A 16,294-nucleotide genomic window follows, 5' to 3' on the forward strand; every position below is an offset into this window, starting at 1 on the left:
TGCTTGTTCATCACAACCAGGCCCTGGCTCATGAACAAACTGTCTGCATCTTCAAACAGTTTTGCTACAGCAGCAAGAGCTCCTTTTACAGCTGTGAACAGCAATCTGAACAGCCCCAGCAGAGCTGCAAGGCCCCTCTGTCCTTCCCTAGACACTCTTGTATCACCTTTCTACTGGAATTGGGTTTGTGTGCACACTGCCCAGCTTGGCTTCCCTCAGCTCATGGCAGGAAATGAACTTCATCTGCATGAGTTTCACAGAGGAGTTTTGGATACTCCTCCCTTATCCAGAAAGAAGTCTTGGCTTTTTTTGAACATAATACCTTCTTGTCAAACTCATTTTGGAAGTGACGGAGTTTCTCTTCGTGGATAGAATTTAAGCACTGAGAAACAGTGAAAATTTTAGATGGTCTGTTTGCCAGAATGTATGGAAAGAATTCAAATTTATCAGAACTAGAAGTATTGGGCTAAAAGAAGTAAAGGGATGACAACCTTTATCAAAGATTCTTGGAATTGAGTGTCTGATGTGCTGAGGGCTGAGCAGCAGACCTGAGCCAGAGCTGACTTAGAAGATGAATTCTGGGCACTGTGCCATTGACCCCATCAGTATTCAGTGAAAACTAGACAACAAAGACACTTATGCCAGCTCTGTATAACCCTGTGCACTTATCTGCAAGAAATGTGTCACTTCAGGAGATTTTCCCAACTGACAGCAATAGAGGCTTGTTTGTGTAGGGTGATTTAGGGGAAGACCCTCCCAGGCCAGGCCTGGGCTCTGGCCAAACCTGGCCCTGGCTGGTCAGGACGTGCCATCAGATCCTGGAGTTGCTGTGCTGAAAAGATGATCCAGTTACTTTGTTCTTCTTGCTGCACATCAGGCGCGCCTGCAGCTCACACACGGAGCTGTGAGGGGCCCTGCAGCCCACTGCTGTTGCTTTGGCATGGCAATCATTCATTCCCTAAACACAAGGGCACTGCACTTGAGCTGCAAAGCCTCTCCTTGCACTGGGATTGCTTTTGCCCTGCAGCCTCCATGGGCAAGGGCTTTGTGGGAGCACAGGGGCCATCACAGCCTGTGTCCTGGAAATAGAGCCAGGAAAAGGAGCAGATCCTGTTGGCTTTTGCTACTGCTGATCCTACCACCAGCTCCTGTGGGAAGTTCATTCAGGGAACCTCACACAAAGGGATTCCATCATTTTAGTGCTTGTGAGAACTTGTTGCTTCCCCGTTCTCCTGGATTTTGGAGCATTTCAGCACTTGTGTCCATGGCCCTTCCTTCATGCCCAGCCTGCAGCAGTTTACAGTCATTGTTTCCTCCCCCTGCTCCAGCTCCTTTCCCAAAGTGCTGCCAAGGCAGCGGGGCTGGCTCAGGATCCCTGTTGGCTTCTGCTCTCCAGGATGGCCTTTAGAGGGACACTTGGAACGCTTCCTGAAGAGCTGCCTGTGGGATGGAGGGTGGATTTGTCCTCCCTGGCTGGAGTTCCATCCTCAGTGGAGTCCCAGAGTTTCCTCAGCAGGCCTTTGCAGAGAGTCCTTAGCAAACATGTGGCTCTGCTCCATCCCAAATCTGTGCATTCCTTGCCCAAGCTGAGGGCAAGTGGGGCATGTGCTGGGTGTGGCTGGAGATTTTCATGGCCAGAATCCTCCAGCATCACCTTCACATCTGCTCATTGCTTTGGGCAGCAAGGATCACAAAACACCCAGCTCAGTTGACAAATGACATTTTTTGCAGATTGCTACAGCTGCACTGCTGATGGACAAATACACAAGAATCAATTTCAGTTGAAATTTATTACAAAATGCTACACCCACAATGACAATATAGAACTAAACAAATCTTAAGCTTAAAAAAGGGAATTTATTAGATTACTACAACAATGCTATGTAAAAGTTTACAAATACTTCAGTTAACTAAATTTATTGTGAACCTCTACAACAACTCAATATACACAAAGATCAATTAGGTGCTTAACAACTTAATTTATTACATATTACTAAAAGTGGACAGCCCATATAGAAATATAAAAATATTTCCTCTCTAAGTAACTGTATCAAGAATTCAACTGATGGAACAATACAACTATACCACTCCATACATGTTTAATTAGAACTAAATATACACAAATATATAAATACATATATAACTATTACAATCTACAGATGTAAGTATTGATTAAATATTACATATTACATACTGTATATATATAATATATATATACACAGAAATATAAAAAACCCCTATGTATATATATAAAATATCACTAGGCCAAGGCCAGCTAAATATCCATACAACTGCATCAATAAAGCTATACATCTGGATATGTAAATATAATTACATATAGAAATAGGTCAATATACATATAAAAATATTATAATAGACATATATATCTAAACAAATAGCAATGTATGTATTTAAAGAGCCATGTGCCTATAACTTCATCAATAGAAGTAGATACATAGGAAATAGAACTAAAAACATCTAGCAACATACATGTATACTTAGATATATACACATATATGTAATTACAAACATATATGTATATATACACATACGTATATACATAGTATTCATCCATAAATATAACAGACATATAGAAATATTCCTATACAAATAGCAACACACATCTATAAATATCCATATAATTATCCCTCTCTGTGAACAAGTACATACTTGCTCATAGTTTAAAGTTTAAAATGAACTACAAGCAGCGGGATTCCAGCTGCCCCATCCTCAAAGCCTCTGTCACTTCCTCCTGTGCAGAGCAGCTCTCCTGGACAGGGACAGCAGATGGGCCACCTGGGAGGCCAAGGGAACACTGAATCAGTATCAGGACGTTTCCCTTGGCGGCACCTGCACTTCCACCAGGGAAGGGAAAATCTCAGAGCCCCCCCGGAGGGTTAGAAAGGAGAAGCAGCCGAGCGGGGCAGGGTGCGGGGAGCGCGGCCGCGGCGGGACCGTCCCGCAGCCGCCGGCACAGCCCGGCACGGCCGGCACAGCCCCCGGCCCAAGGACAGCCCCCGGCCCAAGGACAGCCCTGTTCCCGCACAGCCCCCGGCCCAAGGACAGCCCCCGGCCCAAGGACAGCCCCTGTGCCGGCACAGCCCCCGGCCCAAGGACGGCCCCCGGCCCAAGGGCAGCCCCTGTGCCGGCACAGCCCCCGGCCCAAGGACAGCCCCCGGCCCAAGGACAGCCCCTGTGCCCGCACAGCCCCCGGCCCAAGGACGGCCCCCGGCCCAAGGACAGCCCTGTGCCCGCACAGCCCCCGGCCCAAGGGCAGCCCCCGGCCCAAGGACAGCCCTGTGCCCGCACAGCCCCCGGCCCAAGGACGGCCCCCGGCCCAAGGGCAGCCCCCGGCCCAAGGACAGCCCCTGTGCCGGCCGGGGCACCGCGCTGAGCAGCCCCAGCACGGGCAGGGCCCGCTCCTGCCCAGCCGGGCGGTGCCACGGCCAAAGGCCCCGCCGCCCCCAGCCCCGGCCTGCCCCGCCGGCCCTGGGGCCTCACCCGGGCTCTCGGCTGGGCGCTGCTCTCGCTGCTGCTCTGCAGCTTCTCCCTGCTGGCTCCCGTCACTCTGCCGCTGTCCTCAAGGTCTGCAGGGCAGCTCTGGCAACAAGAGTGGAGGCTCTGGAATTGGTTCCGTGGCCTGGCAGAGCTGCAGTCCCGGACCCCTCTGTGCTCCCTGGTGGCCCCTCCATCCCCTCAGGCCCGCCGTCCTCTCAGCAAACCCCCAGCCCCCTTCAGTTTCTTCAGCCCCTCACAGTCCCCTCAGTCCCCTCTGACCCATCCCATCCCCTTAGACCCACCGCCCCCCTCAGCCTGTGCCCCTTCCCTGTCACCTCAGTGCCACCGTGGCCCTCTACTCCCCTCAGTCCCCCGGCACCTCAAGGTCACCGTCTCTTCAGCGCCAGCGCCTCCTCAGCCCCCTGAGCCCCCTCTGTCTCACCGTCCTCCAGCAGCTCCTCCGGGGACACTGCCCGGGGCCCCCGGCAGCTCCCGGCGCTCCAGCTGGGGCTGGAACTGCTGCTCCTCCAGCAGCTCCTCCGGGGACACTGCCCGGGGCCCCCGGCAGCTCCCGGCGCTCCAGCTGGGGCTGGAACTGCTGCTCCTCCAGCAGCTCCTCCGGGGACACTGCCCGGGGCCCCCGGCAGCTCCCGGCGCTCCAGGTGCGGCTGGAACTGCTGCTCCGCCGCCGCTCGGACCCAGCACAGGGACAGAGGACAGAGGAGGACAGGGAAAAGCAATAGATGAAAAAGGCAGCCAAGGGAGAAAGAGTTAAAAATGCAGCCTAGGCCTACACAAATATCAGTCTATCTGTCTAAACATCCTTATAACTCTTAACTGCATAACTATGGAGATTTATAAATACAACTTCATAGATGTATAAATATTACTCTACACATTTATAAATGTACTGTGCAAATCTATAAATGTAACTACATATATTTAAATACACTTCTATCACATCTATAACTATATACACACTTAACTATGCAGATCTATAAATATATAGATGTATAAAAACTCTATAAAACTCTAAATGTAAATATATGTAAATATAAATATAACTACAGATCTATAAATCTATGTATAAGCAGAGGTATTTCATCTGCCATTATGATCACAGGCTCTCCCTCTGGTCCTTCTTCCCACGCAGGGCAGCCCTCCTGGCAAGGTAGATCAGATGGATATCTGGGAAGCAAAGGGAATGCTGAGTCAATGTTGGCCTTTGTCCATCTTTCCCTTTGGAAATAACTCTCCTTCTACCAAAGACTGTAAAAGATGGTGTGAAAGGCAGACTGTCACTTGGGGATTTGCAGCCTGCTCATTAAAGAACAGGGATCCTTCCAATTTTTCAAAACTCTCATAAATATTCTCATGTTCCGCAAAAGATGCTAGTTCTAAGAGAAAAAGAACTGCAATTGAAGTTGGTGAAACAGCATTATCTCTTATGTGTCAGGTTTGTGTCAGGTTTGACTGCAAAATAGTTAGTCTTCCTGAGTTTTATTTGTTTGGGATTTTTAAAAGATTTTAAGTGTTGTAAGACTTATTAGCTGTTGAAATATAATGCAAGGATCACTGGTGAGCCAATTCTTTAAGATCAAGTTAATGAAAGAGCACAAGATTTATTTCTCTTTTCAGTTCCTTGATTATATATATTTTTTAAAAAGGGAATTCTAGTATGTTTTTAAGCATCATAGTAAATTTATAAGCAGACAGCTGTTGGCTCCTGTGATTATTAATGATCCTATCAAGTAAGTTCTGTATTTACACACATTTAGGAAAGCAAGACTGATGTCAAATTATATGAAGAGGTTTTTTTAAATAAATGAACTGCAGTGGAAATGGGCATCTCTTGCTTTACTGCAGACTGCTGTATACACTGATAGTTCTCCAGACCTTTGGCTGCTGATGTGGGCTCTATCTGGGTGATTGCCACCATCCCTTTTTGTAACCTCTCTCATCATCTACTGACACATAATATCTTACTTATCAGTCTTTTCCATTTCCTTTACTCACTTCAATTTTTATTTATTTTTGAGACATCAAGGAAAAAGCCTTTTCATCAGTTCTGTCCTTGTAAAACAACCTCTCTCAGGTCCTCACTTGCTGCAGTCCAGAGCTTGGGCTCTTGAACTTCCAGGGGAAAACTGTAACCTTCCCTGCAGAGCTCAAGGCATCCACAGAGTTCAGCAATGAATCCAGAAGGAAGGCTGGGAAGAGCATGACTCCCAACAGGGTTAGATATGCCCCAGTTCTTCCCACAGCTTTCTCCACTACTCTTCCCTCCTAAACTGAGAAACTCGATTTCCAGGGTGAGCAAATGACAGAGAACAGGAGGGTGAGTGGAAATGATCCTGTGCCAACACATCTCCCTGTGTCTAGAACAAATTATAAAGGCAGCATGAAAACTGCAGGGGTCCCATGTCTTGTGAGCTTAGACTGAAGGCAGAAGGATTTCATACCTGGGATTCATGTGCTTGTGTCTTTGCTGAAACTGGAACTGAGTGGAACTGATTTGCTCCCTGTGGATATTTATTTATCCAGAATGTAATTTCCTGTTAGAATACTGTTTCAAATATTTTGACTAAAATAATACCTACGTTGTAGAATTTTTCTGGAGCACAGAACACATTTAACTATCACTGTCATCAGTAGGCTGCAGAAAAAAGTTATTGAGGTTACCTCATAGTCAAACAAAAAGTCTACAAAAAGACCATTTATTTATCTTTACATGTGCCCCCACTTTTTGACCAAAGTAGTATTTTGTTAACAGAGATACAGCTTCAAATAAAATACTTTGATAAAAAATAGTGGAAATATTCAATATCTTTGTTTACATGGATATACAAGAAATGAGAAAATTAATTTCCAATTTTCTGTATCCAAATTATGGATCCTTTTGTAAGATCCAGGAGTAGGAACCTGTCTGAGTAGGAGAGAAGTTTAGCATATTTTTGTAAAAAAGGGAAAACCTGCTGTCATTTCTATTCATTGTCATCACAAAAAAAGTACACTTGTAGAAGAGTTTTAAAGCTGGTTGAGCATTTATAAAGGTGAAGAATGAGTAGAAAGCTTCTCAAGAGGCATTAATATTCTATCTAAAATATTTTCTATCCTTGATAAAATATCTCAGTTTTGCAGATCTCTTTTGGGAGCAGGAGAAGAAAAATTGTCCTCACAAAACAAAAACACAAAACCACGAAAACAAAACCAAAAACAAACAAAAACCACAAAAACCCGCAAAAACCCCAAACCAAACCAAACCAAAACAAAGTCTTTCTAATATACCGTGTTAAGAGTTTTCAAACAGCTCTACTTGCTCAGAATTCCACAGAAAAAACTGCATAAGACTTTTATTTCTAGATAGAGCTTGAAATCATAGGCCTGTGATGAGAAGTAGATCTAAACAAAGTAATGGGAAGAAGACAATATAGTGACCTCAGATACAAGATTTTGAGGAGAATTTAACTAGCAATTTCCTAGCTAAACTGTGGCCCTGTTAGAAACAGATGCAGTTTGCTGTACACAGTGATATTTTAAATAACATTAATTTAAACTCACATTATATGTCTCATACTTTAAATTTTGTTACAATCAAGATCAATTTAAAAATATGGTCTTTATCTGAAGCTGACTGAAACACAGGATAATCTCTCATTTGATACCACCAGGAATTGTTTTTGATCATAGTGTACATCAAAATCTTCAGTCTGAATACCTAAGGAATGGCAGCAATGAGAATAGCTAACACCCCATCTATCTTACAGCAGCAGCAAAAATATGCATTTTGTAAGTTATATAATAGAAAATACAGTATGTTTTTTATTTCACTTTCCTAATAAAAAAAATAATTTACATAGGAAATCACTTTTACTTAGCCCTTATATTACCTGGGTATGCTTTATATAGGCTAGGAACAGATTTAGATCTGATCACATCCACATCTTAGTAACTTGGTGTACATTTGCAAAGTCATGTTATGTGAGTGCCTGGTGGCCAAGCCAGCTCCACCCCGGTCCCGTGTCCCAGCCTTGCCTTTGTTATCCCCAGGGAGGTGTCTGATGTCCTCGGCTGACCTGGCTGGGATGGCTGGGTGGGTCCTGGCTGCCAGGCCCTGCTGTGCTTTCCCAGGCAGCCCCCACAACCTGTGGCTCCTCAGCCCCTCGAGATTTTGATTGTGATACTGATACAACAAACCTGGATTGGGACCTCACCTGAGCTGCAGAGGATCCAGGTAATTAGAAATTATAAGTTAAATCGTATTACACATTCCCTACGGTGCTAGTTACAGATTGCATTATATTGACTCTGTTTGTAGAAATCCTGTGCCATTCTAATAATAAATTCTCTTCTGTGTCAATCATAACATCCTGTTAAGAAAACAAACTTTTAATTGTACTTACGGTTTAGTGCCATCCTCACTCTGTCAATGTCTCCAAGAGAACCTATTTGTGTTGGGTGACAGTGTCACTCAGATAACAGTGACAGTCTATTGGTCAAGAACCTCATGGAGCAACAGGGAACTTTTCAGCAAGTGTATGGAAAGGGCTGGATGTAGCATTTAGGAAATTGAAAGAGGTGGCATTCTGGGCAGTTGGACTCTGGATGCTGAGAAATTAGAAAGTTCTGCATTGCACACTGTGGCTACCTTGCTCAAGGGAATATTACTAAATTAAAACTTCCTGCTTGCAAATTAAGTTACTGTTTGTTTTGTTGGTGGGTTTTGAAAGAGGTTAATTGAAAAATGCCACGGCTGAATGTTATCTAGAATGATGTTTTTCTCTTTTTTGGTCAATCAATTTTGGTCATCTGGCAGCTTTTAATGCAGTGACTTAAGCTGTTTTCTACTGCAAAACTATTTATAGTTAAATTTAGAGAGGTTTACAGTGCTTTTCCTATTGTTCAACACCTAATTTGAGGTAGACATGACTTTCAGAGATCACACGAACCTAAGTGTCCAGTTGATTTGATGGAGAGTCTAAGTCTAGCATCTCTGAAAATCAGGTGTCTCCTGCCCATTCTTCAGAGATGTCAGATTTTGGGTATATAAATGTTGGAGAGTAAGTGCAGCTAGTAGTGCTACAGCATTTTTATTTACATTTGCATTGACTGCCTGGTATATGCTTATTTGCATTTATAAATCAGGGCATTATGGAAAGTTCATATTGTAGAATATAGATTAATATTAAAAAACTACAGATTCATTTAACTTACATAAGAAGACAAACAAATACCCAACATATTGACAGTTAAAACACACAGTCTTAAATAGAAAAGATACAAACTTTAAAAATATTTCTTTTGAGAAATATCAAGCCTATTTTGCTTCTCACAGCCATACGGAACTCTCACTCCTCGCCCTCCTTCCGTGTTCTCTCTTCATAACTTTATAGGCACCACACCCCCCTCACACCAGGGACACTTCAGGCAGAATTGTATTTTCTGCTGCACAGCATAGTTTGTGTTTTAAATGTGGGGGGGTTTGCCATCTGAAATTCACATTCTTGGCTGTAGGTGTGCCACATAACTTACAGCAAGCACAGGAATGTGACTGCAACTTAGGGTATTGCTTTCCAACTGATGTGATGCATCTTTTTTAAAAAAAATTAAATGGGCACCATGATTTAAACCAGCAAGCTCAGCTGGTTTTATAGTCTTGCATGCCATACCACAGCTAGGATATCGGCTGTTCCTATCAGCAAGGAGGAACTGGTATGGGTGATTTGTTATCAGGGAAAGTCAAAAACCACCACACCAGGTTTTCTTGGGACTGGTCCAAATGCAAAAAATATACAGCTGATCTCCAGAAACCAAAAAAAATAGCAGGAGAAACTCAATTCAACCAACTCAAAAGTTGTTCACAATGAGCACAGAGAAGATAAGGAATGGGTGAATTTCTGATCCACAAAGAAAGCCACTGCGTGAAGCATGCTGCTAAGATGAGAACAAAAGATGAAGTGTTATCTAGATTAGAGGAGAAGTGGGACGTGAGTTTTAAAAAAAGGTGAGAACTGGACAACTGTGAGGTTTGGCAGATAGCATCAGGATGGAAAGAGATTCTTCTTGGAGATTCTCTTGTATTTTGGGTCCGATCTTGCTGACACTGGTGGCCTTGTCAAGGAACACTGCTTTAGCACTCTGTAAAGAATCACAGAATCAAAGAATATCTAAGGCGAAATCAAAACAAAAGGGACACATACGAATACATAGAATCCATCTCCCTGTGGTTAAGAATTTTCGTTCTTAGTAAGAAACAGTGTATGCTATATTTGCAGAATGTGTGCAACGATTCTTGTGCATGGTATTTAACTGTCTGTGGGATCTGGCTGAAGAAAATGGTTTTGTGACTTCACATCTCCTCCTGTCCCCAGTGTAAACAAACAGCTGCAGTTCTCAGCTGATATCACACATGAGCAGCATCCTACCCAGGACTGAAAAAGCATGTGCTAAGACTAAGAGTCAGATCACTGTGTGTCAGGAGGTGGAACATCTGAAAGGGTAGTTGCAATATTCGCTGATTTCAGTGCCTTGAAAAAGTATGGAAGTGTGCTGGCTCCATACTACAATGCCCTGGTCATCCAGCAAGAATTAGTGTGAGCAACGTAATTAGGAAATCTGCAGAGACTGAGACAATACAAGAGTGAGTGTATGCATATGTTAGGAAAATTAATGCACAAACGCCAGAGGTTTATGTCCAAAAAGGAGACAGAGGAGTCTTTTTATTTTATTTGAATAAAAGGAGAGGCCATGGGGCATTCTCCCTTGGGTCTCTCAAATTTTGGAGGACGCAGACTCCTATTCTATCCTAATTTCCCGGCCACATTTCCCTCTCTCTTTCCCCATTGGCTGAGACACTTGAGAGTTATAGGCTTTGCGGCGTGTCTAATACCTAAAATTCCCCTTTAATGTATAACCCCCCTTTTAATTTTTAATTCTATGGAATTTATGGGTTTTCCCATTGTTTCTTTCACCTTTCAATATCCAATTTCATTTATCAGAAAACCTACAGTTTGTTGGTAAAGGCAAATATCTTCTTTTCCATTCATCAATCAGCAGAATCCTTCCCATTGTTTCTTTTGTCTCTCTGTGTTAATTTTATCTACCAGCAGACCCCACTGCTTGTTTGTAAAGACAAGTCTGTCATTCCTCTCACATGCTTACACTTGCAAGTAGTTTTAGTTAATAAAATGCCAGAGGACCTCTTTACCTTGTATCAAGGTACAATAAATATTAACAATTAGAACTGTTGCCATCAGTAAATGTACTTAAAAGGCATTGTGCAGCAAGTGTGATAACTTTGTTGAATTTATATATTCATATATATTCATATATCCCTGTCAGCAACAAGGAAGATCAAGATATTTTATGGCATGAACTGGATATCTTCAAAGATTTAATTAATAGGTGAAGGATAATACCTGATACTATGTGACAAATGCGTATCCTTAATAACAAAGTTTGTTGGGTGGTTTTTTTTTTTTTTTTTTTTTTTTTTTTTTTTTTTTTTTTTTTTTTTTTTTCCCCGAACACAGAAATAGGTTAAGAAAAAAACCTAGTTGACCCAAATTAATCTCAGGAGGATGGAGTAAGAAACACAACGCATATGCAAACCAAAATGCTGTTCTAGAGTGTTTCAAAATACCTGTTTCCAGTAGAGATAAAACAGATCGGTGCTGTATCACTTCTTCTCATACGAATAAGAATAAAAAGCACTGACTAAAACTTAATTAGGTATCGAGAAGGGTATCAAAGATACAAAAGGAAATGACGAAGCTGTACTATACAGGCACGATTTTATTTTTTTCATCTGCCCACATGATGTCTGCAAAGAAAATTTTTCTTTAAATGAAAAGGAGACCAACATACAGGGAAAGGTATAGGGCACAAACATGTCCAGGGACAGAAAAACGAATCGTTGACTTCGCAGATAAAATTTGATCAGTGGAAAGGAACTGGATGAGTCAAGAGGGGCTGCTGCTGCTCTGTTCTTCAGAAAGCCGACCAGTACCCCATCAAACATCCTGGAGTGCAAACGCAGGGCTACAGAAAACGCTGGGGTTTCTTGGCTTCCACGGACCGGCCAAAGCCGCGGCCAAAGCAGCACCCCCGGATGAGGAGGGCGGGCCCTGCCCAGCGCAAGGAGAAGCAGTGCCCCTCGGGGCGGGTGTGGGTCCGTCCCGCACTCAGCGGCCCCCGGCGGAGAGGGCAGCTGGCCCCGGGCCGGTGGCACCGCCCGCCCGCTCCCGGGGCTCCCGCCGTGCTCCGGCGCCGGACGATGCCGTGCGCGGGCGGGAGCTCGGAGCCTCAGCCGCCCCCTCCGAGCCCCGAGCCCCCGGGGCCCCGGCCGGCTGTCCCTTCGCGGGCGGTGGGTGCGGGGCCGGCAGCGCCCCCGCCACGGCCTTTCGCAGGCGCGACGGGACCGGGAATCGCGGACGCCCGGGGCAGCCTCGCCTCCTCCACCTCCTCCTCCTCCTCTTCCTCCTCTTCCCCCTCCTCCTCCTGCAGAGCGGGGCGCATGATGGCGGCAGCCGCCGTGGCGGAGGTGAGCAGCGCCGGCAGCAGCAGCACCGACACCTCCAGCACGGGCGAGGAGGAGAGGATGAGGCGCCTCTTCCAGACCTGCGACGGCGACGGGGATGGCTTCATCAGCAGGTAGCGACAGCGGGAGGCGGCTCTTTGCTGGTGCGGAGCCATCCGTCCTTCCCCTCGCCCCGCGTTCCCCGGCGCTCAGCCTGCGGGCGAGTGGGAACAGTGTCGGGACAACTCCCGGAGCCGGCGGCTCCAGCGGGGCTCCGGCACCCAGAGCGTCCCGGGACAGCGGGAGCCCTACCCGCACCGCCTCCACCTCCGCCGGGGCTGAAAGGCGGCGCCTCACATCCTGGGTTTTATCACCTCGTGCCCCGGGCAGGTGGTTTTTGCAAGTAAACACGTAAAAAGCCGGCGAGTGATCTAAGAGAAAAGTCGTGGGTAATCTAAGAGAAAACTTGTACTGTTCTCCTGGATCTTATGATTTTGTTTTGTCAGACGTTTTAATCAATATTCCTGTTACACAGTTTCGTTTAAATTTCGTTTAAATGAGGATCTGCTGTTCCTGAGAGGGTTTGAGCAGTGTCACCCGAGCTGGTGGATTTTGGTGGGAAAGGGTGAGCTTGTTCATTTGGAGCAGATAGTTGGAAATAAGCCACAGTGGAATGTTTATGTGTCTGGGAGCACTGGCAGTGTGTTTTGGTCAGGAGTTGGTTTTGTGGTAATGGTATTTCTGAGCTCTCACGCCATAATTTAAAAAATACTGAACTTCAAAAGGCAGGATTTGCCAGAGGCCGTGGAATCTTTTATTTTCTAAATAAAACTTATGCTGTTCCTTGCAATTAGCAAATGCCTCTAGAGAACAGGCTCAGTGACGGAATTCCTTAAGTCTGCCATTTAACCTGTAACCTGCAAATATGACCCCACGGAACGGCTAAGTAAACTTCAATCCCCACTGCCATCTCTTTGGAGCCAGAAAGTTGTTGAAAATCTGTAACAACTGGCAGTTACTTTAAAAATGAAGTTCAAGGGTTGTGATATTTTTTATCTAAACAGCTCCCTCAACACTCCTTCCCCCCCTCAGTCTAATGATTATTTTGACAGTTGTGGTTTTGAAATACAAACTTTGAAAATGTGTACTTTCCAACCACTGTGCTAAGACTGCTCCCTTTCCATTTGTTTATGGTCTTCATGGAATTTACTCTGATGTCTGAAAACTTGTGATGTTCACTGTCTCCTCAGAGCACACTTGCTCTTCTGTACTGTCATGTTTTTCTGCAATGTAAACTCTCTGTCTATTTATAATTTTAAAACCTTACTCGGGGAATGTTAATGGTTTAGTGTTTCATACAGACAGTTGAGAGATGTTACAATGACACAAGCGACTAAGTTCTGATTGACTAGTCCACATTCCCTAACTTTTGTCCCAGATTTGTATTCTGTGTCCTTCAAAGTAGATGTTTCAGAGTGATGCTTGAACTACAGTGTTGAAAACGCCAGGGTGTGTCTGAGTAAGGACATGGGACTTCATGAGGAAATGGCAACAAAGCCCAGGGCTGGGGGGTGGTTGGAAATCCTTCAGGAGATGGTGGGTTCATTGTTGAAAGTTGCTAATACTTTGCTTCAGAAGGGAGTTGTGCCTTCAAGGCAGAACTGCTGTGGCCCTTATCAGAGAACGTGGTGTTACAAATTACTGTCTTCCTTTACATCTCTGTATGTGTGACAAAGTAGCGAAGGAATATTTCAGAAATTATCTTTGACATTACTTTATTTCATTAGCTAGCCTGGGTGGTGAGTTCTATAAATGGAATGTCTTTCTTACTTTCTGTAGTTACTTAATTTTGCTTATAATCTGTTCTATGGCAGTAGCTTTTGCAGGAGGAAACTTGTCCAGTTGGATTTGGATGTCTTTTTAGTATGTACCACCACAGTATTATAGGCAACTGTCAGTTTTATGGACTCACAATGTCCCTGTTAAAAGTATAGCAGCTGGAGATTTGTTGTTGTTTAGAGCCCTAGTGTTTAGGTAAGTGTATTCTTTTAAATGTAACAGATTAAAATAACGGCAAAAAAGTTACAGCTGCTTTTACACTAAATTTCTGCGTGGTGTTTGTCTGGCTTCTGTGTTTGTTTGTTTTTAGGGTTTTTTTGTTAGTTTATACGGGCCTGTTGCTTGGTTTTCCTGTTCCTTCTTGCCCTGCCTCTTTGGACTTCTCTGGAAGTGGAGGTTGGAAGCTGACTTCTGCATGTCATGATGTCTTTCACAGCAGGTTAAACAGGGCAATAAATGCCCAAGCATTTGTATAAAGACCTGAAAACATAGAAGCTAGCACTGTAAAATCATCTCTTTCCTTCTGCACTAGAAGTAGACATGACTGTGATTGATGACCTATTGCTAGCATGAGCTTCTTTTTAAAAACTAGCTTATTTTCAATGCAATGGGGCTGAAATTTGCAGTTTTGCAGTTGCTACTGAATATAAATTTTATTTTTGAAAATTAGTATCCCTTCTGTTTGCAGGCCTGCAGCTTGGTCAGTCACTTCTTTGCCTAGCACATGTAGCAGTTTGTTTATAAGGTTTCTTTTTTTCCAGCTTCAGAGCTGTTAAGGAAAAGAGGATCTTTATACTTGCAGCAAAGGCAGGCATTTCATGTGTGTGTGTATTTAATTCTATTGCATGGGGAAAAGAGATGTTTGCATTCCTAATGAAATAACATGGTGTCTCAGCTGTGGAAATGCTTTGTTGTGCATCAAACTGTAATAAACCTCTTCAAATAGTAGCAGGGAAGTACAGGCACAGATGGAGAGGAGGAGCATGTCCTGAGATACCAATTAATTTTCAGGCTCTCACCTGAGATATTGATTAATTTTCAGGCTCTAAATAGGTTGATATCAAAAAGATAAAGCATAATTAAGGATGTACCATTGGTGGTTATAATTCATAAGACACTGAACTATGGGATATGAAATGCTAAACTAGTGTCTTTGAGCCTTGCATTGACATGTACATATTGAAATTTTGCAGCTTCCAGCCAGAGAAAAGTACTAAGAAAACACCAGGGTTTTCACTTGTTGTCTTGTACTGAAATGGCTTTTGATTCTTTTGGGGTTAATGTTTGTTATGTAATTATTTTAATATCTTGCAAATGTTTGGCATTCTTCTGATGCTTCTACAACAAGAGGTAATTTAAAAAAAAAACAACTAACCAACCAAAAAGTACCACCCTCCTCCTCCAACCCGCCCTGTACCATACCCCCAACTCAGTTGCAAAGCAGTCCACAATTAAGGATTCTGAATTCTTGAGATCAGCTGGATGAGCATTGCTGAGAGCAGAAGGCAGCTTTAAAAACTGTTTACAGCAGAACCTCAGTTTTGCAGCTGTAGCTGGACTGTGTTGTTATTAACAAAAACCTGTTAACTGAAGAAAACAGTAATTGCTTTCCTTTGTTTTATTCTGTTTGCTTTGAAAAGTTTCAGAATCTAATGTTACATTTATAAACATTTTCAATTTCAGAAGGGTTGGTGAATCGTGGAGGACATGTGTGCTTTTTTTCTTTTTGATGCTGTCTGCATATGTAGCCTTGATTTCTGGGTTTTATGGGTGACAGGCTGGATTAGTGTCTTCTTCAGAAACTTAATTGCCTTGTAGCTTTATTATATGGATTGTACTGAAATTCCATTTAGCACATAATGAATTGCATCGTCACTGCAGAAGTCACTAAATGAGTTTTGGATTACTCTATTGTAATCTGTAAAGTGTAAGGGTAACTTTGAATCTGTAGGAAATACTTCTGCTTTTAAAAAATGAAGGCATGAGCTGTGGAAATAATGGGTGAAGAAAAAATTAATTTCATTATTAAGCTACAGATATGCTAGTTTTCCAATTTTAACTTTCAGCATAGATTGAATTTTAGAATTTTGAAGATGAATTTTAGGATTGTGAAGAAAAAAGGTAAAGCTAGTGTTTAGTTCAGCTAGAACTTTGTCATTGTATTAACAATAATGGAATTAAGGGTTGTTTGTAGAGTTGGTTTGAAAATGGTATTGTCTGTACACAAATATATTTTGGTTTTTTTGCACTGGGTCAATGTCTTACAGAAAGTCTTGGTAAAAGTAGAATAAGATGTTCAAAACCCAGTAAACATACTAACTTTGTAATGAGCTTATACAGCCTTTTAAAAGGACGTGCTGCATGTCTGCCTTCTCTAGCCCTGCATAGAAGCAGTTTAAAGGAACTAGTTGAATTTGATTTGTTACCTGAGTGGTTTTA

The 16,294-nt window shown here is 43.4% G+C and overlaps 1 protein-coding gene across 3 annotated transcripts in view; it reads left to right on the top strand.

The window, feature by feature from the left end:
- The first annotated feature begins 12,004 nt into the window (after positions 1-12,004).
- The window catches only part of MCC (MCC regulator of WNT signaling pathway), a 207,448-nt gene continuing 203,158 nt past the window's right edge, over positions 12,005-16,294 (top strand). For 2 of the 3 annotated variants that reach the window (XM_083884575.1, XM_083884576.1), the window contains exon 1: positions 12,005-12,150. In XM_083884575.1, coding sequence (XP_083740701.1) covers positions 12,014-12,150 — 137 coding nt within the window. In that variant the 5' untranslated portion in view covers positions 12,005-12,013. The remainder of the gene's footprint in view (positions 12,151-16,294) is intronic. The other variant, XM_083884577.1, reaches the window with a different exon arrangement.

The sequence above is a fragment of the Zosterops lateralis genome (genome assembly GCF_965231275.1).
Source record: "Zosterops lateralis genome assembly, chromosome: Z".
Classification (NCBI taxonomy): domain Eukaryota; kingdom Metazoa; phylum Chordata; class Aves; order Passeriformes; family Zosteropidae; genus Zosterops; species Zosterops lateralis.